This window comes from Harmonia axyridis, chromosome 1 (assembly GCF_914767665.1).
Source record: "Harmonia axyridis chromosome 1, icHarAxyr1.1, whole genome shotgun sequence".
NCBI classification, from domain to species: Eukaryota; Metazoa; Arthropoda; class Insecta; order Coleoptera; family Coccinellidae; genus Harmonia; species Harmonia axyridis.
The window spans coordinates 782,115-808,726 of record NC_059501.1 but is presented as its reverse complement, the minus strand read 5'-3'; the positions used below and the strand labels follow the sequence as shown (position 1 = coordinate 808,726).

The window sequence follows — 26,612 nt, the reverse complement described above, 5'->3', positions numbered from 1 at the left end:
GAAAAGAATATTAAATTTCTTGTATCAATTTGCCTGCAACTTTCGAATTCTACAATTTATTTTTTACAAATTACTTTGGAAACTTGTTCTTCTTCATTTCCTAAAAAGGTTTTCATTAGAATGCAGCACTAGTTTCGTTTCAGTAAATTTTTATTTAGAAAGGGAAAGAAGCAAAGAAAGGAAAGTAATGAATTAAATATTCTTTTTTTGCAATTAAACTCTAAACCCCAGTGGAAAATGTATTCATAAATTATGTTTCTAATGACCTCTACCATTCCTTATTCAAGCACCTTCTTATTTTTCAAGTTGTTACTTTTCGCATGAAATTTACTCTCAATCTTTCGCTGCTTCGTCTGTTCTAACGGTGTTAGATCCGGACTTCTCGCTGGCCACGAAAATAATCCAAAATTATAAATAAATTTGATCAACGTTGAAAAAATTGAGGAACAATGAAGTAAGACGAGAAAATCACAAGAACTCAAATATTTCGTAAACTGTTGATTTTTGGTTATCACTAAATATGGCACAAACGACAGCAAATGAGTCATACTTACACGGTTCACGTCTAATTTGGAAATACCTTTTATAATTAGCCCACAAGAGAAAATTAATATTCATTTGCTAATTTATTATCAGGTTGAAATTATTAGGGTTCATGTTCATCTACTTGAATGATTTTCCTTTTTGACCAAAATAAAACCATAGAACTATCATTGCAAATCAGCATGTAGCTTCCGTATTTATTTTATCTATTAGTTCAATCTTTATTATTTTTCATAACAATTTTATTTATTCATTAATTGTTCTAAACAAAAAGATATTTTACAATTAAATTTTCCTCGTTTACCATCTTTTTCGAGATTTTATTGACAATAATAGGATAAATGACCTTTTGATAGTGTACTTTGAACATATGCAATTCATATAAAAAATGGTGTCATACCTTCAATAATTTCTATGAGAATGTCAATAAATTGGATGATATTTTTTATACTGTCGAATACCCTATTGTTAGAACCCCCCTTTTTCGAAATACTTGGGAGATAGGAATGAACCTTGACGGATCCCCATTAAGATTTGAAGCGAAAAAATTTATTATCATTCGAATTATGCGTAATGATTACTCTTAAAAATATTGGCAAATTACATTCGAAATTTGTTCACCTTGAACTTTAAGGATTTAGCTACGTGGGAAGGTCAGAAAATAGAGTAGTATATTTTAGCTGGACCGTTCATCAACTGTTGATTATCCTTATTACTCCATATCTAGAATAAACAAGTAATTTTCACTTTCTATGATTCCCATTTCATACGATCTAATAAAGTCAATATTATACTTTCTCCTACTATTCATTATTTTTCAATATGTATTTCATAAAAAACGTATTCCTGCTGAAGAATTTACTTCGATTCTTGTGATGGAAATAACTTCAAACAAGAAGCAGTTTTACAACTTGTTATTATCCATCATCTAAACAATAGGGACTAATTCTAATTTAGAATACTCAATTAGTATTAATTTCCCACAAAATAATCATTTAATAGAGAGAGTTTGAATCGAAATCAATTCCTCGATGTTAGCAGAAATATAGACCTAATATATTTGTGTTGTGAAGGGTTTTCCAATGATACTTTACTTATTCGAAAATGAGGCTGATGCAACTGTTGGGAATTTTTCAATTTTTTACTTTTGACAGAATTTATTTATGCTACAACTCGATAAAATGAGAATTTTTCTATCAAAAAATTTCAGTGAAAGCGAGGTTCTGAAATAACATACCAAAAAGAAGTAATTTCTTTATATTCTCCAAACATAATTTACAAATCATCGTGGTAAAAACCTATGTACAATAGCAAACCTAATCTAACCTAACTTATTTACAATAGCATCAATGAATTCATCTTAACTTTAATATATTACACTTGACACCCCTCAAATTCACGAAACCAATATTCAGTCTTCTTCTCAAAATCACGGTGGCGTGGCCGTAGGATTATCATGGATCTGACTCGTATGCATGTCATTGTAAGCTATGGTGAACACACTTTTCTTCTGAGCTATAGCAGGTCTAGTCATGGCAATACCAGAATCACCGTCATCCTCAGCTCTTCTAGGATACTGAGCTTCGAACCGATGCTCAGAATGCTGGAGCAGCGGATGTTCAGGTCCTAACGGTGGTTTCTTCTTCCCTTGCTTCTTCCTAGCACTAGACTCCGTCTCTTTCAACAGTCTCTGTGATACTTTGACCTCGATTTTTTCTTTCTCCAAGTCCTTCGAGGTCTTCTCGACTGCAGGTTCAGTTTGACGTGGTTCCTCAACCTTCTTCTTAGGGTTCTCCGGTTTTTTGGAGTTCTTGTTATACCACTCCATATACCTGGATTGTCTTTTACCTTTTTTCGTGTTTTTTCCTTCGTCTTTCACTTCTTTCTCCTCTTGTTTCTTCGAAGTATTTGTAGTCTTTTTACCAATCCGACTTAAATCAGTTTGGCTTCTAGACTTGCTAGGTTTCTTGTCGGATTGGCCGAGTGAAGACCTCAAATCTAACTCAGAGTGGTATTGTCCTTTGGTTAAAGATCCCGAATTAGGACTTCCTTCATCTAGGCTATCATCGGAGTAGTTCTCATCACTTGGTGTCAACTCATTTCGATCTACAGCTGCTGATAAGCCTTGAAGGATTTGCTTTTTCAATTCTTCCTCAGAAACCTTATCCTTCACATCATCGGATAACTTTTGTATAATCTGCTTGGTGTCTTGATCATTGCCTTTTCCAATCTTCGAAACACCAGATCCATTCATTTCAATCGAAACATCTCGTTTCAATTTGGATCTGGTTGATCTGGACTCGCTTCTTTTTCTTTCTTTCTTCGTGGCACTGGATGATTGTTGCTTGGTGGTTTGATCTTCATCTTTAACAGTCTTCGACACGCTTGGATCAGTCAAAGATGACACTATTTCCTGCAATACTTCTCGTTTCAATCCAGACCTGGTCGATCTAGATTCACTTCTAGATCTTTCTTTTTTCAATTCGCTCGAGTTCTTTTTGCCTTGAGCCATGGAAGCTGCTATTTCTTCTAATATTTCTCGACGTAGACCTGATTTGGTAATTCTAGTTTCACTGGTTGCTCTGCTTGGTCTTTTGGATGAGGTCATTCTGGGTTGATTGAAAGAAGCCACCAATTCCTGGATTATGTCTTGCGTAGTTTCTGGAAAAGTGGTCGATGTGGTTTCTTGTGTTTCCATTCGTTGTCGTTTCTGGTCTAGAATTGAGTCGGCTATTTCTCTGATAAGGTATTCTTGAGGGTCATTCCTGATCAAGTGGCTTTCGCTTGTTGCTCGACCTTGTCTCCCTAAAGCGTTTGAAATATCCTCAAATATTTCTCGTCTATAATCTGAAGCAGATTTTCTAGTTTCATTGTTGTGTCTACTCAAACTGCTCGTGATGTCAGATACAATTTTGTCTCGAATATCTTTTTCGTACATCTCCCTTTCGTGGCGTAAGGAATCTGTGATTTCTTTCAAGACGTCTCTGCGGATTCCCGATTGAGTTCTACTCTCACGTTTCTGTCTCAACTCCGATCTACTTCCTCTCACCCTTGAGGCTCTGGAAGAGTAGTCGTCATCGTAATACTCAGCATCGTCCAAGATATCTTCGGACTCCTCTTGTATCGGTGTTCTTATCCTTCGTTTCGTCCTGATTCTGTTGCTTCTATAACCGTTTCTTCTTTTAACTTTCTCCTTGACCCTAGCTAGATCTTCATCACTTCCATCGCTTTGTTCCTCGTTGGATTGCACTTCTCTTTTTGGAGGACGGAAGAGATGAGGGTCTGTTTGGGTGCCTGCGTCTTGGTCGGTCTGGGTACCTGAAAAAACAGATTTAATTGTACTTATGATAGAATAAGTGGTTTGAGTTGAATCTCTATAATTGAGAGATTCTAGGGAATTACTTACCGGCTGGTAAAGACTGCGTCTCCAGCTTAAGATCTCTCTCACGTTCTTGCAGTATCTGCCTAAGCAAAGCGTTCTGCTGCCTCAAAGAGGCCTCCAAGGATTCATGCTCTGCTTGTAGCTTACCAACAGTCGCATTAGGCAATAATACTTCCAGCTTCTGGTGCTGTTGTTGTTGCTCCATAAATCTTCGCATCAGTATGTCCTTCCCACTATCTGGAAGATAGGTGTTTTCTCCCACAGTGCGCTGCTGTGGAGGAATATCTCTGGAGGTGTATAAACGGAGGATGTCTGCATTTCCCTCTCTCACGTAGTATTCGTTTGCCTGTGGAAATTTGAAAGACTGAAGGGTAGAATTGGAGGAAATAGTGCACATTTTAGAGCTAACAATTCAGTTTGTTACACTAGTATTCCGTAAATGATTATGAATTATGCTTCCTTATAACACAAGTTCACTACAAACTCAAACGAACGAAGGAGTTGAAAGAATTGTTGAGTAGAATAAACTGGAATCTAGGGACAGGATCAGAAAGTCACCAAACTCTGTTTTTTGTATCAGTTAAACTAATGAATTTAACTTACCTGTTGTTGTGTCTTCTGGAATTGTACTCTACTTCTATCGGATCCTCTTTCTATTTCATGGCGTTTGAGAGACTCAACTTCAAGAGTGGCTGGTTCAGGAGTCCAAGCTTCTCTTCTCCCAAACCATTCAGCCACTTGAACGGATTTACTTTCATGCCCTTGTCCTGGACTAGAGGTTATAATCTTGATACCCTCTGCCGATCTTACCTTCCTCCGTCTGTTCAAAGAAGCGTAGCTGAAAATATTCCTTGGTTAACAGAAGAGAATATATTGCAAGAGATAAAACTCACCAAGGGCATTTGTCCCAAAGACAGCAACAAAGCAATATGAGCGCCAAGAGGATGAGTAAGAAGAGGAGAAGAAAGAGCAGCCATAACATACTACCATTTGAGGCTTCCTTAACCTCGACTCTTCCACGTCTTTGTCGGTACTCTTGGTCTAACACCTCTTGGATCTTTTTAACATCGATGACGCCACCTTTGGAGTACTTTACCGTCGTTACCACAACACTTCTATAAGGTGAGGAAGAACCGCTCATTTCAATGTTCTCTACCAAAAGTAACTAACTTCTTTGTGTCTCACCTTTCTGTATCTGTGTCCTTACTGATGTCTGTGGCGTCAGGTTCGAAGCCTTTGTAGGACCTCACCTCATTAATGGTGACTTTAGCGCCAGTTATGGTCCTTAGGATGTCTGCTATGACTTCGACATCTGGGTCTCTTCCAGGAACTATGAAGGTCATGGTTCTTGAATTGGTTTCTGGCGGATATATTCTTATTTCACATATTGTTGACAACCTTGGAATACCACCGTCCCAAGCTCTGGCAGTCAAGGTGACCATCTCAGTTGGTTTCCAGGTTTTGGTCAGCTAGAAAAGAAAATATAGTTTTTGTAGATGTAAAAGCGAAATGTAAGAATATTTCAAAGGAGTGAGAGAGTAAATAAAAATCATTAAACTAAAAAGCTATGATTTTCTCACAATTTTCCTCGTTCTACTCACCCCTAGCTCCCCTGTGACATCATTCAACACCAAACCTTGAACAGGGTCGACTATTTCGTACCTAACTTCATTGTTGGGGGCAGTGATATCCTTGTCCAAGGCTTTGATGAACGCTTCTGTGGTAAACCCAGTCCTATCTACGTTCACTATGAACTCGTAGATGTCTCTTTCGAAAATTGGACTCTCATCGTTTATGTCTATGAGTTGTATGTTGATATTGGCGTAGGATTTCTTTCCCTTTCCGTCTTCATCTGTTGCCTCTACAGTTAGCTCGTAGCTAGGTGTGGTTTCAGCGTCTAAGGAGTTGGAAACAGCTAAGACGATAAGGCCTGTTTCTGGATCTAAAGTGAAGAGGTCTGAACCAGGTCCAGTTAGGGCGGTGTATTGGATTTTGTTTCCTGGACTTGAGTCGATGTCCGTTGCTTGAACTGTCAGCACCGTTGTACCTGAAGGATTCACAAAATTGTGATACATTATCATTTGGTGAGTTGGACAAACATTTCTTGACAAAAATTACTTCGTTGGGTGAGAATTTGTGGCTCCTGAAAGCCTTCGGCAATATATTTTGTATTTCATTTTCTATTTTTTTACTTTTGTTCCAAAAAAGAAGTTCGGCAGTATACCTATGTTGCTTCAGTTCTTTTACATATTAATATTTTGACCTACCTGCTTCTGCGTTCTCGGGTATTGAAGCAACAAACTTTTCTTGCAGGAATACAGGGGCATTGTCATTGACGTCGTTCAGCAGGACTGTTAGTTTGGCTTTGGCAGTGAAGTTTCCGGTGCCAATTTCCTTGGCGACAAGTTCACAAACTACGGATTTTCTCTCCTCATAGTCCAACAATTTAGGATCATGCACGGTTATCTGGAAGAAGAAGATAGTAGCTAGGTATAAAGTGTTTTATCGTTGATAGAGATGAGTGACATTCTTAGGTTGAAAGATCTACAAACTAAGCTCACAATTCGATGAAACTGATAAATCTTTCTTGCTGAGAGGTAGATAAATAGTTATGAGAGTTCATTAACTCTAAATACAAATTGAGGAAGAAGCTTTTGCGTTATTATTATAAATATTCAACTAGATGTTTGGATATTCTTGAAGCTAGATACGTTCAGCTTTTTTGGCTCAATTGATATCAGATTTGTGCCCTCCCTGGAAAAATTATTTTACCATACTTATTTTCAGATTTTCTGGAAGATTCTCACTCCAGAAAAAACCAAGCAGTAGTAGACTTCTCAGATGAAGCCACTCAACTGTAGATCTAGAAGGTCTGAAGATACTGATATAAACCAACGGTGGTAACATAAGGTCTACTTACTTGGAACTCTGCCTGTCCTTCAACGACGCTTGGACTAACGTCAAAGGTACCATTGTTGTTGACCAATTCCAAAGTCACAACGTCACCAGGTTGGGTACGTATGGAGGCTTGGTTGAGTTTCAGGACAGTCCCAGAGGATGAGTTTTCGTCCAGAAAAGCGTTGTATTCAGTAGAACCGAACATTGGAGATCCTGCTGTTACTCCTGGTGGTATTAGTGCTAAACGCACAGTTGACGATTGTGCTGGTGGTTCCTGGAAATAAGGAATTCCAAGAGTATTAGGTTGAATGAATATTGATGTGCCAAAATTGTATCATCTCTTCGAAAGACTATGGAAATAACTAATATATGTAGTGTTCTGGATATGAAATTGAGTAAGTTCTTAATGTACGTTGATTTTGTAACACAAACCTCGGCATTGCCTCTAACTTCTTCAGCTACAACAGTCAGAAGTATGGGCTGATTCATATGACTGGCTGCTATGATTTCTCCCAAAGGTTTCGCCAAACGCAGCTCCCCTAAAACAACGAATTACAGTGATTGAGACGTCAGCGTTCATATCATTAAGGGTTGTTTTATTGTCAATATGAAGATGGATGATAGATGGTTATTCATTGTAGGTAAATTGGCCTCAATAATTGATGATTGATGTTAGGGAAAGTGTTTGCGTTGACGATAGAAAATCGATTATTCTTGGAAAGGCAGGCTAACAAGTATCGTAGGGAAAATGCATCATCATGCAGTTTTTTTGATGGGGACGAAAAGAGGGATTACCGAAAACTCTTCTAGAGGTGAATTTTTTCAGGAGGAATATACAAACATTTTCCACTTACAGTCAAATTGTTAGGGAACACTCAATTAGTATATTGTATTATTAACTTCAATTATTGATATTCAATATGTATTTCACAGATTGTTCGGACAAAAAATATTGGAACAAGATTAATAACGTAGAAGATATAATAGATTACAATTGGAGCAAATAGTTTATGCTTCTTTCGAAAGATGGTGAAAATTATATCTTTGAGATGAAATTCTGTGATAAGTAAAGCAGCAACATAGAAAGGTTGACAACACAAACATTAGACATTTCTCGGTTTCTTGTGCATTTTCGAAGTGGCTATACCTAGTTAGATTCGTCATCAGTGACGTCATGCCAATGCCAAAATGATTATGGCGTACCTTGTATTTAATCAATTCTGCTATACAGTAAACACCTGACAAATTAAATTTGTTAATTACCATAAATATTGCAAAGATTTCACTCTTACAAGAAAATTGTTGTTTTCCCGAATACAAAATTGATTAAAATTGTCTAAAATTCCCAACGGCCAACCGAGATTTTCACCGCCAACAACAACAACAAAAAAAAAACTCAAACCGCTGTCTAAAAATGATGAATTAGAAACACTCAGGAGAGCTAATGTAGTCCGTACACGCGACGATTTCTAGCACCGTGATTCATCGCGATCTCTCACCCCCTTTAGTCGAAAAGTTTCGTCATTGTCTAGATTCGCATCGAGGTCTGTATTTTACGGGCGTCGTTAATTTGTCGTCATGATAACTCCTGGGTTTTATTGAAATCGGCGACTTGTTGTGGAACACGGAAACTTCACTTGTTCTTATGCACTCGATATTGATTGTATTACGGCAGAGGGAACAACGGTTGTTCGTTTGAATACATTTAGTATGGACAGAAATGGCTTGAGAACTATACTGAAAAAAAAATACAAATGGAGCCCAGATTTTACAATTCGATAGTGATATAATATTGTAACGGTAGAATGCTGTCTAGCACATTTTTTTATTTGAAGCTAAAAAATAAGAAGAATGCAATTAATTATTTTTAAATATTTGTTATTTTGTTTTATTATATCGATGATATGGTGCCCAATGCTTTAATTGCAGCCTGATAGTTTTTTGGCGAGTTTTTCTCGAGCCAAGTACGAGATGCGCCCTCTATCGGGGGTTTGGTGTTTAGTCCCGAGATGGCCGGTGGACTCGTCAGTTAGGCCATACAGCGATCTCTACCTAAGACACACCTTCTCACACCATCATGGAGAAGTGACTCTGCTGCAACGTGACGACCCCTTCAAATCCGCGTGTGGCGCGTACAGCCATAGCGCTATCTGTGAACAGACAGAGTCACTACAGTTTCTTACTTGGTTTATTTCATACATCACTGATTCTAATATGGCGTTGGAGTGCTCAAAAAAAGTCAACGAAACAGGCAAGAATAAAAAAGTCTGTTTAGTCTGGATTCTCGTTAACTGGGGTATACAAGGAAATGAAGAGACCAAGACACTTATTAGAAAACAAGCACATACTCCTTTTATTGGCTCAGAACCTTTCTGTGATATAGGAAAATGTACATACAAGAGAAGCTTCAGGAGAGGGGAAAACCAAGAGAGAAACACTCTGGCGGAAACTTCCAGGGTTGGATAATTCCAAAAAGTTCTAGATCTCCTCACTGGACATTGCCATCTCAGTGCTAGACTGCTAGACTCATTATCATGAGAGGCTTCATGATAATGAGTCTAGAAGAAAACGGTGAGTGCATATACTGCAGGAAGAAGACTATCCGGATTACCTGGTGAGGGAGAGCTTGGACATCTCTAGCCAATAGACCATTAGGCCGTGGAGCAATTAAAGCCCCCTTGAATCTACAACGTACAAATTTTCAAGCCTCTCATGTAAATTCTTTGAACCAAGTAACCCCAACAAAAAGCAGTCGACAGGAGTTGAATCCGGTGACTTTGCCGGCAGGTGCCTCTAGGCAATTATTGATATTATCAAGCAATCAGGTGCATATACATAAGCATCTACTTTCGAATTTTCATTTCCACCTTTGAACCTAATTTGTAGAAACTTCTTGGAATTAATAAAAGAACAACTATTTTTGAATGTGTTCTATTTTCATTCTCATTCAGTATAAAAGTACATACCTATCGATTTTTACAGTAGGCGTCATAAAAAAAATCAGTCTTGTAAATTTTTTCACAGTACCTACCCATATTATGTTAGGAAGAAGTTGGATAAATTTAAAAACGGACACTAAGATATTTTATTTGATAGGGCGTCTGACTTAACGAACTAGGATCGCATGAAAGTTGGCATTACCGCTGAAAACAAGTGAATGAATATGGAAAGAGGTCGATCGCAAGCGAAAGGAATTTCCGCAAAGGTTTTTATGCAACTGGGGTAATAAGGTGGTAAATATTGTAATTGGATGTAACCGTGTCAACGAGATTCTGCAGATTGGCTACGAGGCTTTTTACCCGGTGTGTATCGATCACTTAAGAGCCCCTTTCGCTTTATTAAGTCTAATAATAAACCTCTGGTATCGTCCAAGAAATTTTATTTTTCATCTAGTCGATACGAGGGGTCACATAAGGACAAAAAATTCAAGATGTAGATATGCATGTACAGGGTTAGATATACATTTAATGGTCTCTATGGTAAGACGAAACGAAAAATTACGTGTCCTGAGAATTTTTCTTGCAATAAAGCCAAAGTGGATAATGTTGTGTGGTTTGTTCGAACCATCTTGCCAAAACCACATCTCTTCCAATTCCTTATCATTAATTTTATGCCAGACAAATCAGTAATAACTTAGTTATAACGATGATAATTGATGCTTTGAGTGATACCTTCTTCATTTTCAAAGAAGTACGGGCTAATCACTCCACCAGACTAAATTGCACATCATAAAGTGACTTTTTGTGGATGTAATGGTTTCTCTGAAGTTACATGAAGATTTTTATCGACTCATATGCGACAATTTTGTTTGTTTACATAGGCACCGAGTTAAAATTGTGCATCGCCTCTGAAGAAAATTTGATAACAAAAAAAATCTTCATTTAAACGTTGTTGTAGAAGCGTTTATTCAGCATATGTTCTACGCATTCCATGGTCAGTCAGCTTCAGTTCTTGCGTCACTGGACCTTTAAAGGATGTAGATGTAAATCCAGATGAAAAACACGCCATAGCGTGCAGTAAGAGAGGCCCAAATGTTGTGCGGGTCGAGAAATGGATAAATTTGGATCTTCTTTATACTTTTACTCACACCAACAATATGAAACCCATAGCTTCACCCTTTCCAGTGAAAAGAGTATATGTACATAAATCTACAGCCTCTGAAGATACTAATACAGTAGTAAGCCGATCGTCAGGTGTAAAATTGACTAAACCACGTCTATAAAAGACCTGGAATTTTCCAAATATAACACCCTGTATCTCATAAACTAGTAAACTTTAGACAATGTTCAACACTGTTTTACACTATCCAAATTATTCTGCATTTGCAGTAAGACACCCTCTATAAGGAGGCAGATGAATAATTGTCAATAATCCTTGACTCCACGTGGGTGAATAATTTGAATTTCCAACTTGGTTAATGTGTCAAACTCCCTGACAACTCATAATAGTCATAATAGAATTCGAAGAACCGATGCACCGTTCCGGGAAGTCCAAAACATGCCACGTAAAAAGTTTTCCAAGCAAATCATCAATCAAAATCGATTCCCATTGGTCATTATCGAATTGTCTAGGAATGTAGGTCATTCCTGACCTAACACCGGGGTATATTCCGTGAATACTGAACGGATGCGTATGGACGATAATTCAATAAACTTTCACATGGTCGAGCTATAATCGTACACCATGTTTGCACAGCCATCACGCGTTCTCAGCCTTGACCTTGACTCTTCTGTCATCTGAAGGAGATACACGCAAGACAGAACATGTTTGGTGTTTTGGGGATTCGTTGGTTTTCGAAGTTGAAATGGAAGGAACTAGGGAAATATCCTGAACACCACCAGAACATCGTTGATTGATTCTCGGCTATATCTCGTGTTGGAGTAGCCACTGGACAGTAGGTTTGCATCAGCTTTTGGGAGGATGGATACAAGCATATAGGGTATTCCTTAATTGAAGGTAAAGGGTGTTTTTTTAGAGCCATAGAACTTTAAATTGCAATAAAACAACGATGGATTATTCGATTGACATGAATTTCATTCATCCGCAAGATAATCTTGTGGCATTACATTATAATATGATTTCTGGCATATGACCGCCACGGCTGGCTCGGATGTAGTCCAATCTGGACGTCCAATTTTCGATCACTTTTTCCAACATTTGTGGCCGTATATCGGCAATAACACGGCGAATGTTGTCTTCCAAATGGTCAAGGGTTTGTGGCTTATCCGCATAGACCAATGACTTTACATAGTCCCACAGAAAGTAGTCCAGCGGTGTTAAATCACAAGATCTTGGAGGCCAATTCGCAGGTCCAAAACGTGAAATTAGGCGGTCACCAAACGTGTCTTTCAATAAATCGATTGTGGCACGAGCTGTGTGACATGTTGTGCCGTCTTGTTGGAACCACAGCTCCTGGACATCATGGTTGTTCAATTCAGGAATGAAAAAGTTGGTAATCATGGCTCTATACCGATCACCATTGACTGTAACGTTCTGGCCATCATCGTTATTGAAGAAGTACGGACCAATGATTCCACCAAACCATAAAGCGCACCAAACAGTTAGTCTTTCTGGATGTAACGGTGTTGCGACATACACTTGAGGATTAGCTTCACTCCAAATGCGGCAGTTTTGTTTTTTGACGTAGCCATTCAACCAGAAGTGCGCTTCATCGCTAAACAAAATAAAATGTCCGTAGTGCGCGATACGTACTCCGCACAGAACCATTATTTTCGAAATAAAATTGCACTATTTGCAAGCGTTGTTCAGGCGTGAGTCTATTCATGATGTATTGCCAAACCAAACTAAATTCTTAATATTCTATATCTACTAAAATAGTAATAACCTATTAATGAAAAAATCCAAAATCTCTTTCAATTTTCTTGCATGGTCGAAGTAGTCTCATATGAGTAAATCAATTTGCTATCTTCCCTCGTATCTATATCGAATTATAGATTATTATGTAACCTGACGGATTCACCGTATTTTGATTGTTTATGGCTCTACGTTTATTTACGATACAAGATAAGGTGTTCTTCAAGTCGTTAACGTTCAACAGAAACGAACGGAATTGATTAAATATTCAATATTGTGTACAGTGTTTAGATCTGTCCGATAATGCGAAGTTGTAATCGCTGGAGCCTACACAATTCGAATATCCGAAGGGTTATTGACTATAGATCGAGATATTCAATTTTCTAATGGGATATTAGGTATGGGAATTTGTTAACTATCAGGTGTGTGAATAAGTCTTTCCCGTTTTTTGTAAGAGATGGCGCCACCAATACTGTGCGAGTATTTAATGGTTACATATGTCATAATCAAAGCTTATTCATCTGTCAACAATTCCACACTAACACATTAGTTGAAATTTTTTCGCATCATAAATTTTTGAAATCGTGAAAATGTCGAAATTTGAGCCGAGTCGACGTCATTTGCGGAAAGTTTCACTTTATTGGTTCAATTTGAAGAAATCTGCTGCCGAGGCGCATCGGTTGCTTCAGGAAGCTTATGGAGAAGGTTGTGTCGATGATTCAAGTGTTCGCGGATGGTTTCGACGCTTCAAAAGTGGCGATTTCGACGTGGAAGACAAGGAGCGTTCCGGGCGGCCGCAAATCTTTGAAGATCAAGAATTGGCGACTTTGCTTGTTGAAGATTCGTATCAAACGCAAGAAGAACTTGCTGAAGCATTGGGAGTTGACCGAACAACCATTTCCAAGCGTTTGAAAGCCATGGGAATGATCCAAAAGCAAGGAAATTGGGTGCCGTACGAACTGAAGCTGAGAGACGTCGAACGGCGTTTTTTCACTTGCGAACAGCTGCTTCAGCGACATAAAAGAAAGGGTTTTCTGCATCGTATCGTGACTGGCGATGAAAAGTGGATCCGTTACGATAATCCGAAGCGAAGAAAATCATGGGGACTACCCGGCCATGCATCATCATCGACGGCCAAGCCAAATATTCATGGCGCCAAGCTCATGCTCTGTATATGGTGGGACCAGCTAGGTGTGGTTTACTATGACCTTCTGAAACCGAATGAAAGGATCACAGGCGAGGTCTATCGACGACAATTGATGCGTTTGAGCCACGCACTGCGAGAAAAACGGCCACAATACTCCGACAGGCACGACAAAGTTATTTTGCAACATGACAATGCTCGCCCACATGTTGCACAGCTGGTGAAAACATACTTAGAAACGCTCAAATGGGAAGTCCTACCCCACCCGCCGTATAGTCCAGACATTGCTCCGTCTGATTACCATCTCTTCAGATCGATGACGCATGGCCTGGCTGACCAGCACTTCCATTCCTACGAGGAAGCCAAAAAATGGGTGGATGACTGGATAGAGGCCAAACCGGTCGAATTTTTTCGCAACGGGATTCGTATGTTGCCAGAAAGATGGGGAAAAGTTGTAGCTAGCGATGGCCAATAGTTTCAATAATTCATTTGTAACCATTTTTTCACAATAAAGGCTCAAAATGTGAAAAAAAAACGGGAAAGACTTATTCACACACCTGATATTATGGGAAAAATTGAAATTATAGGTATAGGTATAATGTAAACTAAATTGCCACATATTTTTAATAACGGGTGTTTTTTTTCGAGGTATATAACTTTAAGTTGGCATTACTGTTCAAGATAGAGACCGATTTAACAGCTGTCAAGTGATTCATTCTCAGTTTGGTTTGGCAATTCATCATGAATAGACTCACGCCTGCACAACGCTTGCAAATGGGCCCAAAATGAGATTGCCGTTGTTCCCGATTTTCATAAGCGAATTTTGTTTAACGATGAAGCGCACTTCTGGTTGAATGGCTACGTCAAAAAACAAAACTGCAGCATTTGGAGTGAAGCTAATCCTCAAGTGTATGTCGAAACACCGGTACTTCCAGAGAAACTGACTGTTTGGTGCGCTTTATGGGCTGGTGGAATCATTGGTCCGTACTTCTTCAAAAACGATGATGGCCAGAACGTTACAGTCAATGGTGATCGGTATAGAGCCATGATTACTAACTTTTTCATTCCTGAATTGAACAACCATGATGTCCAGGAGCTGTGGTTCCAACAAGACGGCGCAACATGTCACACAGCCCGTGCCACAATCGATTTATTGAAAGACACTTTTGGTGACCGCCTAATTTCACGTTTTGGACCTGTGAATTGGCCTCCAAGATCTTGTGATTTAACACCGCTAGACTACTTTCTGTGGGGCTATGTAAAGTCATTGGCCTATGCGGATAAGCCACAAACCCTTGACCAATCGGAAGACAACATTCGCCGTGTTATTGCCGATATAAGGTCACAAATGTTGGAATAAGTCATCGAAAATTGGACGTCCAGATTGGACTACATCCGAGCCAGCCGTGGCGGTCATATGCCAGAAATCATATTTAAAATGTAATGCCACAAGATTATCTTGCGGATAAATAAAATTCATGTCAATCGAATAATCCATCGTTGTTTTATTGCAATTTAAAGTTCTATAGCTCTAAAAAAACACCTTTTATATGCAGTACTACAATTGTTTTGCCACACTGTGGTTTCAAGAGGTATTTTTTTCTTAATGGGAATAACAAACTATCTGGTAGGGCTTGAAGTTATTCTATATTTACGCTTCATTTCAATGCTTTATAAAAAATTTCACAATCATCTGTTCGACAACTTGCTGCGGAAGAGAATCCATCTTCATAATGCTTCTATCATAGAAGGCTTTGTCCCTATTTGAACCAAATCTTCAATGAATATATTTTGTCTAAAATACCTTCTCCTAACTTCAATACAGCAGTTCCAAAACAATCTCTCAAGAAACAATATTCCTGAAAAATGCTACTCACCAGTTTGATCGTCCATCTCGAAGAAGTTATAGAAAGGACTTCCATCTGGTACAAGGCCGTATCTTATCTCTCTAGGCTTTCCTCTGTCCCCATCTTCAGCCTTCACTTGTAGGATGACATCTCCAGGAGTCAGAGAGGGGTTCAAAACAGTGGTCGGCGGGGCCAAAGTGAACACTGGAGGCGTGTCTTGCTCGTCCAACACCACCACCAGAAGAGGCCATCCTGCTATGTTCCTGGTGTCGTCTTTCACGTCTGTGTAAGGGTTCTGAAGAATGAACATACAAATCAAGGTAACCAGCTTCGATCCTGACTTAGAAATTCTCGACTTACGTTCGATAGTACGGTGAGGTGATGAACGGTCTTAACCTCGTAATCGAGCTGGCTGAGAAGCACTACGGTACCCTCTGCGTCCCTCAAGTTGATCAACCTTTGGTGGAGTGCAAATTGGGGAGAACCCCACAGCTCCAAATATACAGGATCAGGGAGGGCAGGATTGCCTCTGGCTATCACTGAACCTAAGTCGGTGTTCCTCCTGTAAAGTATCATTCTCAGTGAGGGAAATAATGATTTTGGATTTTGCCGGATATGGTGCCTCAGTGAGATTATATTTTTCGTCAAGCTATGGATTTAGGTAGAGAGGAGTTTCACTTGGTACTACATTATCGTTTGATTAGAATATTAACTGCTCATTACGATCATCATTGCTACATTAAATTGAGCAAAGAAGAGATGCCTGGATCTTCCAAATAAGTCTTGTTGAATAGGAATAATAATTGATTAAATTCGTGTTTCTCCACAAGTTATTGAAGGGATAATATATCAATATCCGATTCAATCTTTGGTTTCTTCTTGTAGAAGTTTTGAGTGTTAAATCCCGATACAAAAAAAGATCTTTATTTCCTGTGTTGACTTGAAGCGTGCTTTCTATCCATTCTATTTACTCTCTAGGTCTTTATTTGAATGACCTGATAAAACCAACAAGAAACTTGTAGGAATGAGGATGCAACCTCCATAAAGCCATTTCAGCTCATTAGCTCTTGAATTGAAAGGCGAGCTGCAGATGACAGGAGAAGCTCTGATATAAATCATAATAGACCTTAAAATCACAGCACAATGCAATCAATACTTTATCTACAACATACTTAAAAACAGAAGGAACTAAAAAAAAACAACTAAAAGGGCGAACAAGAATTTGGAAAATGAATGCAGTTTTCTAATAGCAACCTTCTTCTTTCATAGAGTTCTTTCCTAAATTTCAGGTGGTTATCTGAATGAACCAGACAACTATCTGAATATGTGAACTAGAAACAGTTATGAATAAAAGAAGTTAATAGCTGGTTACTTGATGAAATTAACAAACTTATAGAAAGATAGCACTAAGACCGATTTCGACCAAGTTGACGTTTTCCATAGATAAGAGTACCTTTACTGTTTGTGGAAGTCAAGAAAGACAAACGTTGTCACCTCAGTTTGACTTCTTTATACATTTCTTTCTAACACATTCATACTACATCCTGATATATCAGCTTGCCAGCACTGTATACGAGTTTCTACAAGTTTCCTTTCTCACCTGGCTTTCTCCGAGACCATAAAAAGAGTGGGGGCTCCAGGGAATATCTCTCCCCATGGTGTAGTGGCGTTGGTAGCCCTGAACGAGCAGTTTATGTTGGCACTGGCACCACCCACGCTCTCCACCCTCACAGAAAAGTCGTAGTATCTCAGGGGTACCAACTTCTTGCGCACCACTACGTTGGCCTGGCACACTGAGTTGAAACGGGTGCAGTTTAGGGACTCAACTGAGACGGCTGTGTAGTCTCCTGTTATGGAGAAGGTCAAGGGGTAGTCGTAAGTTGGGTCTGAAGCTCTCAGTCTGGAAAAGGTGCATTAGATAGATAGATGAAATTTCAAGAACACTCAAACTATTTTGTACTAATATCTTCTTGGTATTAGATTAGAGGTCTTACCCTTTTTAATGATATTTGCTTTATTCAGGAGGATATGTTAAAAATACAGGAAAATAAAATTATAGTTTCTATTTTTCAATTCTATGAATTTTAATTGTTTCGCTACACAGTAACATCTTCAGATTTTACATCTTCAAAAACTAAAATTTTTATAAATTAAACTGTCACGTATACAGGGTGTTCCACCATTGAAGCGACGCTCTATTACAGTTAAGCGTTGAAATGTTCGATTTTTTTTTCGACACAGCATCATATTACGCTATAGAGCTATATTCTCGAAGTGCTGAAAACAGGGTGTTCTATAAGAAAAAACATGTTTGGTCATTTACATTTAGAAAATGTAGCTCTAATGGAGCCTAATAAAACTGTGTCAAAAAAAAAATCAAAAATTTCAGCGCTTAATAGAGCTTAATATGGCGTCGCGTCAATGGTGGAATACCCTGTATACTAGCTGATAGGGTGTTCCTAAATTGGAGGTTCAAACAAAAATGACAGATTCCACGGATTATTTCGAACAAAAAAAAGTTCTATAAACATGGGCCAACAAACGCTTTTCTTTCTAGATACAGGGTGTTTTTTTAAGTTTTTTCTCATAGCAACTTTCCTTCACAAGATATTTAACTAACAGGGGTGATGTTTTTTCTGAAACAGTACCTGCTTATTTTCTCCAGAACTTTTTTCGTGGACCACTTGTAGTTCAGAAAAATGTTAAAAGAAACTTTGGTCCAGTACTACACTGTTTGGTTTCTTGTAGTTTTGTCGTATCTGCTACCAATTTCGAGAAAAAAAAAATTTAAAAATTCTGTAGTAATCGTCAAGAGAAGGCAACTAAATGAATTGATTATAATATTTGGTAGTTATTCAACCAATCTGTAACGAAGATTAATAAAGATTCGAAAAACTGGTATAATATTCGCAAAAAATTAGAACTACAAGAAACACCATGTATCTAGAAAAAAAAGCGTTAGAAGGCCCATGTTTATTGGCCTTTTTATTCGTAAAATTATCCAAGGACTCTCTCATTTTTTTTTGTACCTACAATTGATGATCGCCCTGTATAATTTTTGGCAATCATTATAGGTTAACTTAGTGACTTCTGATTTATCATCTTTTGATGTAATATTTGTGTTGTTTTTGTTGAATTTTGTTGTTTACGTTTAATTTCAGTTTGTTTTGAAGGAATTTTAAAAATTATATTTATTAAATTTATAGAATAAAAAGTAGAAATATAACCACTTTCGCTTTAAAACGAATTTCCATCAAGTCAAGGCCAATTCCATTAAAAAAAAAATCAAAATAACAATCTAGTTCTTACAAAATAATTTTTTTTTTTAGCTCACCTGTAAATGACGGATCCCACGGACGAATCCGCGGGCACCAGCACGTTGGCCAGTAGGGCAGTGGGGTCGAATCTGGGGGCGGCGGCGACCAGGAGGGTGAGTGGACTGCAGCAAACCAGCAGCAACGATCGCATCGCACACTCTGAGAGGCGCCAGAAGAAGCCTTTGACATGCAACCATTCTGTCGAAAACAAACGAGGGGGGCGGTTAATTGGAGGCAGAAAGGGGTTGGAGAAGGTGTTTGGAGGAATGTTTGTAGACGTAGGTTTTACAGGGAGGTGGGGATTTTGGGTTGTAGAGATTTTTCGAGTTTTGATTGTAGTGGTTATTGTGGGAAAGAAAAAAAAAATAAAAAGTGTTAGTGTTTCTGATTTTTCTTCTATTTAAAAAGGGGAGTTTATGTTTCTTCATTGATTTTATAATGTGCCGTTTAAGTAATGCTGCATAATTTTCACGGTTGGGTCATTAATCAAAATTTAACCATAAGTAAAAGCTAGAGATTCTTTGTCGGATCCTAGCTATTATTATTTTTCACGAAAACTACACAACAGCGGAGTTGGAATGTTCATATACAGGATGTGCCTAAATTGGAGGTAGGTACAAAGAAAAATGAGAGATTCCTTGGGTTTCTTTAAGAAATAAAAAATAATATAATAAATAAAAAAAAATTTCTTGTGATCCTAATTTCTTATTATTCCAGTTTATCAAATATTTATCAATCTGCACCAAAGACCGGGTAGATAAGAACCAAAACTTATAATTAATTTATTTATCACAGCTTACTAAAAGTATCTTTATTATAATTTGGATTTTCCTGGGGATTACGAGATAATTGTTTGAATTTTCTTTCTAGAAATCGGTAACAGATACGACAAAACAATAATAAAACAAAAATTGTAGTATTGGACCAAAGTTTCTTTTTACATTTCTCTTAAACTACCAATGGCCCACCAAAAAAAGTTCTGGAGGAAAGAAGCGGGCACTGTTCTCCAAAAAAAAACGTTTACGGGATAATGTTCAGAGAACCTTTTTTTTCTCTTAAAAATGACCCAATGAATCTGTCATTTTTTTTGTACAGGGTGAGCCAAATTGGACACTTCTGATACAACAGGTGGCCGGCTAGGTCTCCTGGTCTAACGTCTATGAACTTTTACCTTTATGAAAGATTAAAAGATATAAAATAATAATAGACGTCAAGTCAGGCGATCTAGCCGACCACATGTTGGGACTTCGAGCATGACTTCAGAAAAATATCAAGTATGCTATATTTTTGAAATGGTAATTTTCATATCTGAGGAGTAGTCTGTGATTTTCGAAAAAGAAGACTGAAAGTCGATGTTTCGATAATTAAATTTGACATTTCATGAATGGTAATCAATTATTAGTAATTGAAAATTTTATTTATTTATGGATTTCTCAACAATCCCAACGAATAATTAATTACAATTCATGAAATGTCAGATTTAATTATCGAAAATTCGACTTTTAGTTTCTTTCTATTTCTTCCGGAAGTCTCAGATATCTCCACACAGTTAGAAATTGAGGTTTTTCCTCATTTGAAGTTTTTTTTCAATAACTCTTATAATATTCATTTTAGGTAAAAGGTTTGCTTCAGAAACTTCTTTCTTTTTATACGTAGAATTAACTGAAAAAATAAAAAAATATAGGTTCTAATTTGACAATCTTGAGTTTTGATGGATTTGAGTGGCCTGTAGAATGACTATGCCTAATTACCTAATATTGGAACTCACCCGAAAAGTTTTATATCGAAAAATTTTTGATAATTTCATACATAACCCTTGAAAAATTCCAAAAATTAAAAGTCTCTCCATGAAACTTTTTTACTACGTGGATCTCGAAAATGCTTACGTTCTGGAAATGAGTCGATTATTTCAGAAATTATAGGCTATAAACTGAAATTTTCAAAAAAAAAATTGGATAATTTTCTCGACGCTGCCATTTCTTCTGCACGCAAGATATGGACCCGAATACTGATATTAGTGTAGATCACAGCTCGATCTTCAAAAAACATTTTCATTCGAGGGGTCTGTGACGAATATTTCAAGAGATATAACGATTTTTGTATAGAGATTCAATTTTTACTGATTTTTTTCCAAAATTTCAAAGTCGAATGTTTCTGAAACTGTGGGTTCTATAGCATATAGTATAGTATGTATAGCGAACTTCAAATATACTTTCATGCAAAATCACCCCCCAAAGTTTGTCGCACTTATTCAACCTGTAAAGATTCTTCAATGCTTCGAATCAAGTTAAAATAGCGAAATAGTCGAATAGCAAATATTGCAAAACTTATATCGCACGTAATTACAAGACATTGGAAATGATTTGGGGTTGAAGCCAATCCTGTATATTGCAAAATACTTGTCCCACCTTCGATTTTTCCTTTTCCCAAATAATACATCAATTTTATCGAAAATTCCAGTCTATCGCCACATTCCTGAACCCCATGACTTATTTATAGGATAAGACGTTTAGAGAGTAAAAGTTCTTAGGAGGTTCAGTTCAAAGTTCGAACTCCTGGAAATAAAAAAAACGATAGGGTTCGTGTCCGTTCCATTTACCCTTTCGATTTCCGTTGCGTGAACCCAGAATAGGGGAGCAAAACGTCCGAGAATAAGGGTTAGGGTAGTGGAGTGGTCAATGATATATAATTCGGAGGTTTGTGGCTTCTATTTGTGTAAGGTACTTTGAAGATTGGTCAATTATTGAAATGGCATTATTCAGGTTTCGTTAAATATTCTTTTGTGCTCTTTTTCTGAATGGATCTTGGAGTTTAGATCTATTATGAATTGGATTATCAATGAATAAATGTGCTGACTCGGGTATTACCTTTTATATGAAAAAAGTTTTCCAATAAGAGGTTTCATTTTGATGTTAATAAAACGAGTATATTTTTTGAGAGAAATCAAAAGATGTTCATTGAATTAACGAGAGGAAGGTATGCCATTAACGAAAGAAAACAATATCAGCCAAATGGCCACCACGGCTACGGCTGTATGATTGGAAAATGCTGTCTCCGGTATTAAAATCGAGTGAACTTCAAATTTTCGCAACTTGAACCTAAAAGTTATAAAGTAATGAGTGATATATAAGAACGTAAATCAGCAAATATTTTAGTAACTGAATGAATTCGTGGAAATATTCAAGCCTAGATTCTCACATGTCTTGTCATTTCATATTTAAGATTAAAATTTTATCATTTTGATCATACAATACATCAGGTTTTGAATTTTTCATGTCGCATCCAAGAAAAAGCAATCGCAGCGCCAAATTTTCAATTCATTTTGTCTAACTTTTGCGGAAAATGGCTGAACTAACGCAAGAATCACCTACTAAATTGAAGCTTTAGAAAATTCCATTGGTCTAGACCTAGGAAATCTCTCGAATTTTTTTAACTGGTTTTTTCTTGTGGAGTTTGTTTTTATAAGATTTCCCTCACACAATTTTTACGATTTTATGGAATTCCATTAATAATAGTGGAGGATTCGTCTCTATTATGACATTCCAATTTTTGAGGAAAATCGATAATTCAATACGAAATAACTTCATGTCGGCATATTCCGAAATAATATCGAAATCCACCACAGAAAAAACAGTTTAAAAAGTTAGAGAGATTTCCTAGGTCTAGACTCATGAAATTTTTAAGGCTTCAATTTAGTAGGCAATTCTTGCGTTAGTTCAGCCTTTTTCCGCAAGAGTTGGACAAAATGAACTGAAAATTTGGCGCTGCGATCGCTTGTTCTTGGATGCGACATAAAAAATTCAAAATTTGATGTATTATATGGTCAAAATGATAAAATTTTAATGTTAAATATAAAATGACAGGACATGTGAGAATCTAGGCTTGAATATTTCCACGAGTTCATTTAGTTACTAAAATATTCGCTGATTTACGCTCTTATATATCACTCATTACTTTATAACTTTTAGCTTCAAGTAGCGAAAATTTGAAGTACACTCGAATTGATTTCCGAAGACAGAATTTCCCGGACTTAGTAAAGTTGACTATATTTACAAGGACTACTTATGGAACATCTTTAGTCATCGTCTAGCTTATGTAAAACATCCTAGGATGTTCCTCATGAGTGTACATACTTCTTAACCATTTTCACTTAGGCACGGTGGCCATCCTTCATGATGCAATTCTTTCTAAATAAAAATAACTCTGGTTGAACCCCCCCTATTAAATTATTTATTGATAGAAACTTTTTGGCCAACCCACATTTTTAACATTACGAAAATTTTGTCGGATCCGAGACGAGCGATCGCAGCGCCATATTTTCAGTTCATTTTGTCCAACTTTTGCGGAAAAAGGCTGAACTAACGCAAGAATTCCCTACTAAATTGAAGCCTTGAAAATTTCATGGGTCTAGACCTAGGAAATTTCTCGAATTTTTTTAACTGTTTTTTTCTGGTGAAGTTCGTTTTTATAGGATTTCCCATACACATATTTAATATTTTATGGCTCTCAGATTCATACTGGGGAGAAACCATTCAAATGTGATCAATCTTATCATAGAAAGGATCTCCTGAAAAAACACCATGAAAAACTTCTTCAGCCATAAAATGTTAAATATGTGTATGGGAAATCCTATAAAAACGAACTTCACCAGAAAAAACCAGTTAAAAAAATTCGAGAAATTTCCTAGGTCTAGACCCATGAAATTTTCAAGGCTTCAAATTAGTGGGCAATTCTTGCGTTAGTTCAGCCTTTTTCCGCAAAAGTTGGACAAAATGAACTGAAAATATGGCGCTGCGATCGCTCGTCTCGGATCCGACAAAATATTCGAAATGTTTAATGTGGGTTGGCCGAAAAGTTTTTATCAATAAATATTAAATATGTATACAGGGGGGTCCAACTAAGAGTTAGTTTTATTAAGAAAAAATTGAAATGGATGATGGCCACCATGTCTAAACGAAGGTAGTTAGGAAGTTTGTACACTCATGAGGAACATCCAAGGATCTATACGGGAGAGAGACGATGACTAGAGATGTTCCAAAAGATTTCCGCGTAAAGGTAGCCAATATTTATCATGGTTGGAAAATGCTGTCTCCGGAATCCAATTCGAGTAAACTTAAAATTTTCGCTACTTGAAGCTAAAAGTTATAAAGTAATGAGTGATATATAATAGTGTAAATCAGCAAATATTTTAGTAACTAAATGAATTCGTGGAAATATTCAAGCCTAGATTCTCACATGTTCTGTCATTTCATATTTAGGATTAAAATTTTATCATTTTGACCATACAATACATCAAATTTTGAATTTTTTATGTCGCATCCGAGAAAAAGCGATCGCAGCGCCAAATTTTCAGTTCATTTTGTCCAACTTTTGCGGAAAAAGGCTGAACTAACGCAAGAATTGCCTACTAAATTGAAGCCTTAAAAATTTCATGGGTCTAGACCTAGGAAATCTCTCTAACTTTTTAAACTGTTTTTTCTGTGGTGGATTTCGATATTATTTCGGAATATGCCGACATGAAGTTATTTCGTATTGAATTATCGATTTTCCTCAAAAATTGGAATGTCATAATAGAGACGAATCCTCCACTATTATTAATGGAATTCCATAAAATCGTAAAAATTGTGTGAGGGAAATCCTATAAAAACAAACTCCACAGGAAAAAACCAGTTCAAAAAATTCGAGAAATTTTCTAGGCCTAGACCCATGAAATTTTCAAGGCTTCAATTTAGTAGGCAATGTTTGCGTTAGTTCAGCCTTTTTCCGCAAAAGTTGGACAAAATGAACTAAAAATTTGGCGCTGCGATCGCTCGTCTCGAATCCGCAAAATATTCGAAATGTGGGTTGACCGAAAAGTTTTCATCTAAAAATATTTTTAATGCGCATACGGAGGACAATCAAAAGTTATTTTTAATTTAGAACGAATTGCCAATCGTGAAGGATGGTTTGGATCTTCGTTCGTTAATTAACGAACGATGATCCAAACCTACTCTGCAAACTTTTTAGGCCTTTTTAATTCACGAGTTATCGTATATCTGAAAATTGAACCTTATCGTTTGAGATCATTTCCGGCTCAAAATTCGAAAATTACAGACGATTTGTTCAGAGAACGAGCTCTCAAAAACTTCCCATTTAAAAAGTTGGATTTGAACAAACAACTCATATGATAGAATCAACGATATTCTTTGAAAATTAATATTAGGAACTAAGTATAAATAATTTTTGCCTAGAGAAGATTTGTTACCACAAATTGAACGATAATTCAACGTTTTCCTTCGAAGAAAATCAAATAAATAATTTATTGAAGAAATGAAAAACGCGTTGAGATTTTTTTCGCATAAAAACGGCGTAGCATACACAAAAAGACATAAGAGATCTTTTGTCACAAATTGAACGAGAAACGCAAACATGTTTTTCAGCTTGAAATATCTCTGTGGCGTTCAATTTAAAAAAAAGAGATATTATCCATATGCGCCCCAATAATAAACATGTAATTCTCAATTGTATGCAAATAAATGCGCAATAATCACCTTTTCAAACCGACCACATTTCACTCGGATATATCTACCGGTTTCAGAGCAATAAATAATCCGTTTAAAAAAAAAAAACTTCAACACCCCCTATTTTGGAATAAAAAGCATTCGCGAACAAAAGCTATATACCAAACTGTCATGATTTTTTCATACAGAAAAAACCCCTAAAGTTTGTCGCACTTATTCACCCTGTATAAAGTAACAACAAAAAACATTTCCACTTCAAAAAATCCAAAACCCTACATCCAACTCACCCAATAAAACCAACATTTTTTCCTCGTCCTACCACTAGAACCTTTCAAAAATCGTCTTCCTCATATCACCCGATTTTTTGCGGCACTTTCAACACCCCCAAAAAGTTCTTTCGCGTTAGTCTCGAAGTCGACGTCCCAATGGACTGTTTTCCAGATAAGTTGGTCATCTGGTCAGCCGCCGGTCAGCGGCGGTCGCCTAGAGACACTGGGTACACACAAGAAACCGTCCCTCGAACCCCTCGGACGGTGGGATTACCCAGTTTGGAGGCTAGCGCCACCATAAAACACAGAGATAAGATCGGGTGATTATTTTCCGCCTTCAAACGCTTGACCGTTGTTGTCTATCAATGTTTGAAGATTTGGGTTGAAAGGAGGTTTGGGAAGATAGGGAAGTGTTTCTTAGCATTCTTTACTCTACTTTAACGTATTTTATTATAGACATGGTTCCTCTTCTTTAAGTGCCATTTTCGCATAGAAGATTGGTTATTATTATTATTGAATCAGGTTTGTACAACACTGTTAGCCTTCCGGAAACTGCGTCCAAATTGATCTTTTATTTTTAATTCTACCTATTCATATAAACCCAAGGATACCGTCGATGCTGTTAACTAACCACCAACATCTATAGGTATCTTGGCTATTACCTTGTGAATATCCAGTACTTACTTTCCCATAAAAGTGGTTCTTACAAAAGTCAACCGAGGACATTCGCACATTATGTGATTAGCTGTTTCTACCATGAGTCCTGCAAATCACATCTGCTGACTTACACATGAGGCTCTAAAGATATTTGCTCCAACAGTGTGATGTCAACAGTTCCACCAAGCCCGAAGCTCAGCTCATGGCAGCTTCAAAAGCTTGCTGGTATTGGCCGCTGAAA

General features: G+C 37.2%; 1 protein-coding gene across 1 annotated transcript; it reads right to left on the bottom strand.

Moving 5' to 3' along the window:
- Window positions 1-1,784: 1,784 nt before the first annotated feature.
- Window positions 1,785-26,043, bottom strand: LOC123670581 (cadherin-86C). Its single transcript, XM_045604087.1, has 14 exons — window positions 25,733-26,043; window positions 18,963-19,143; window positions 17,229-17,528; window positions 15,989-16,190; window positions 15,659-15,923; window positions 7,256-7,362; window positions 6,846-7,097; window positions 6,193-6,391; window positions 5,527-5,972; window positions 5,111-5,394; window positions 4,819-5,040; window positions 4,529-4,763; window positions 3,950-4,271; window positions 1,785-3,861 (listed from the first exon to the last, which is right to left on the bottom strand). Exons 1-14 carry the CDS (start codon window positions 25,746-25,748, stop codon window positions 1,973-1,975), a joined length of 4,920 nt encoding a protein of 1,639 aa, XP_045460043.1. The 5' UTR covers window positions 25,749-26,043; the 3' UTR covers window positions 1,785-1,972.
- Window positions 26,044-26,612: the final 569 nt, after the last annotated feature.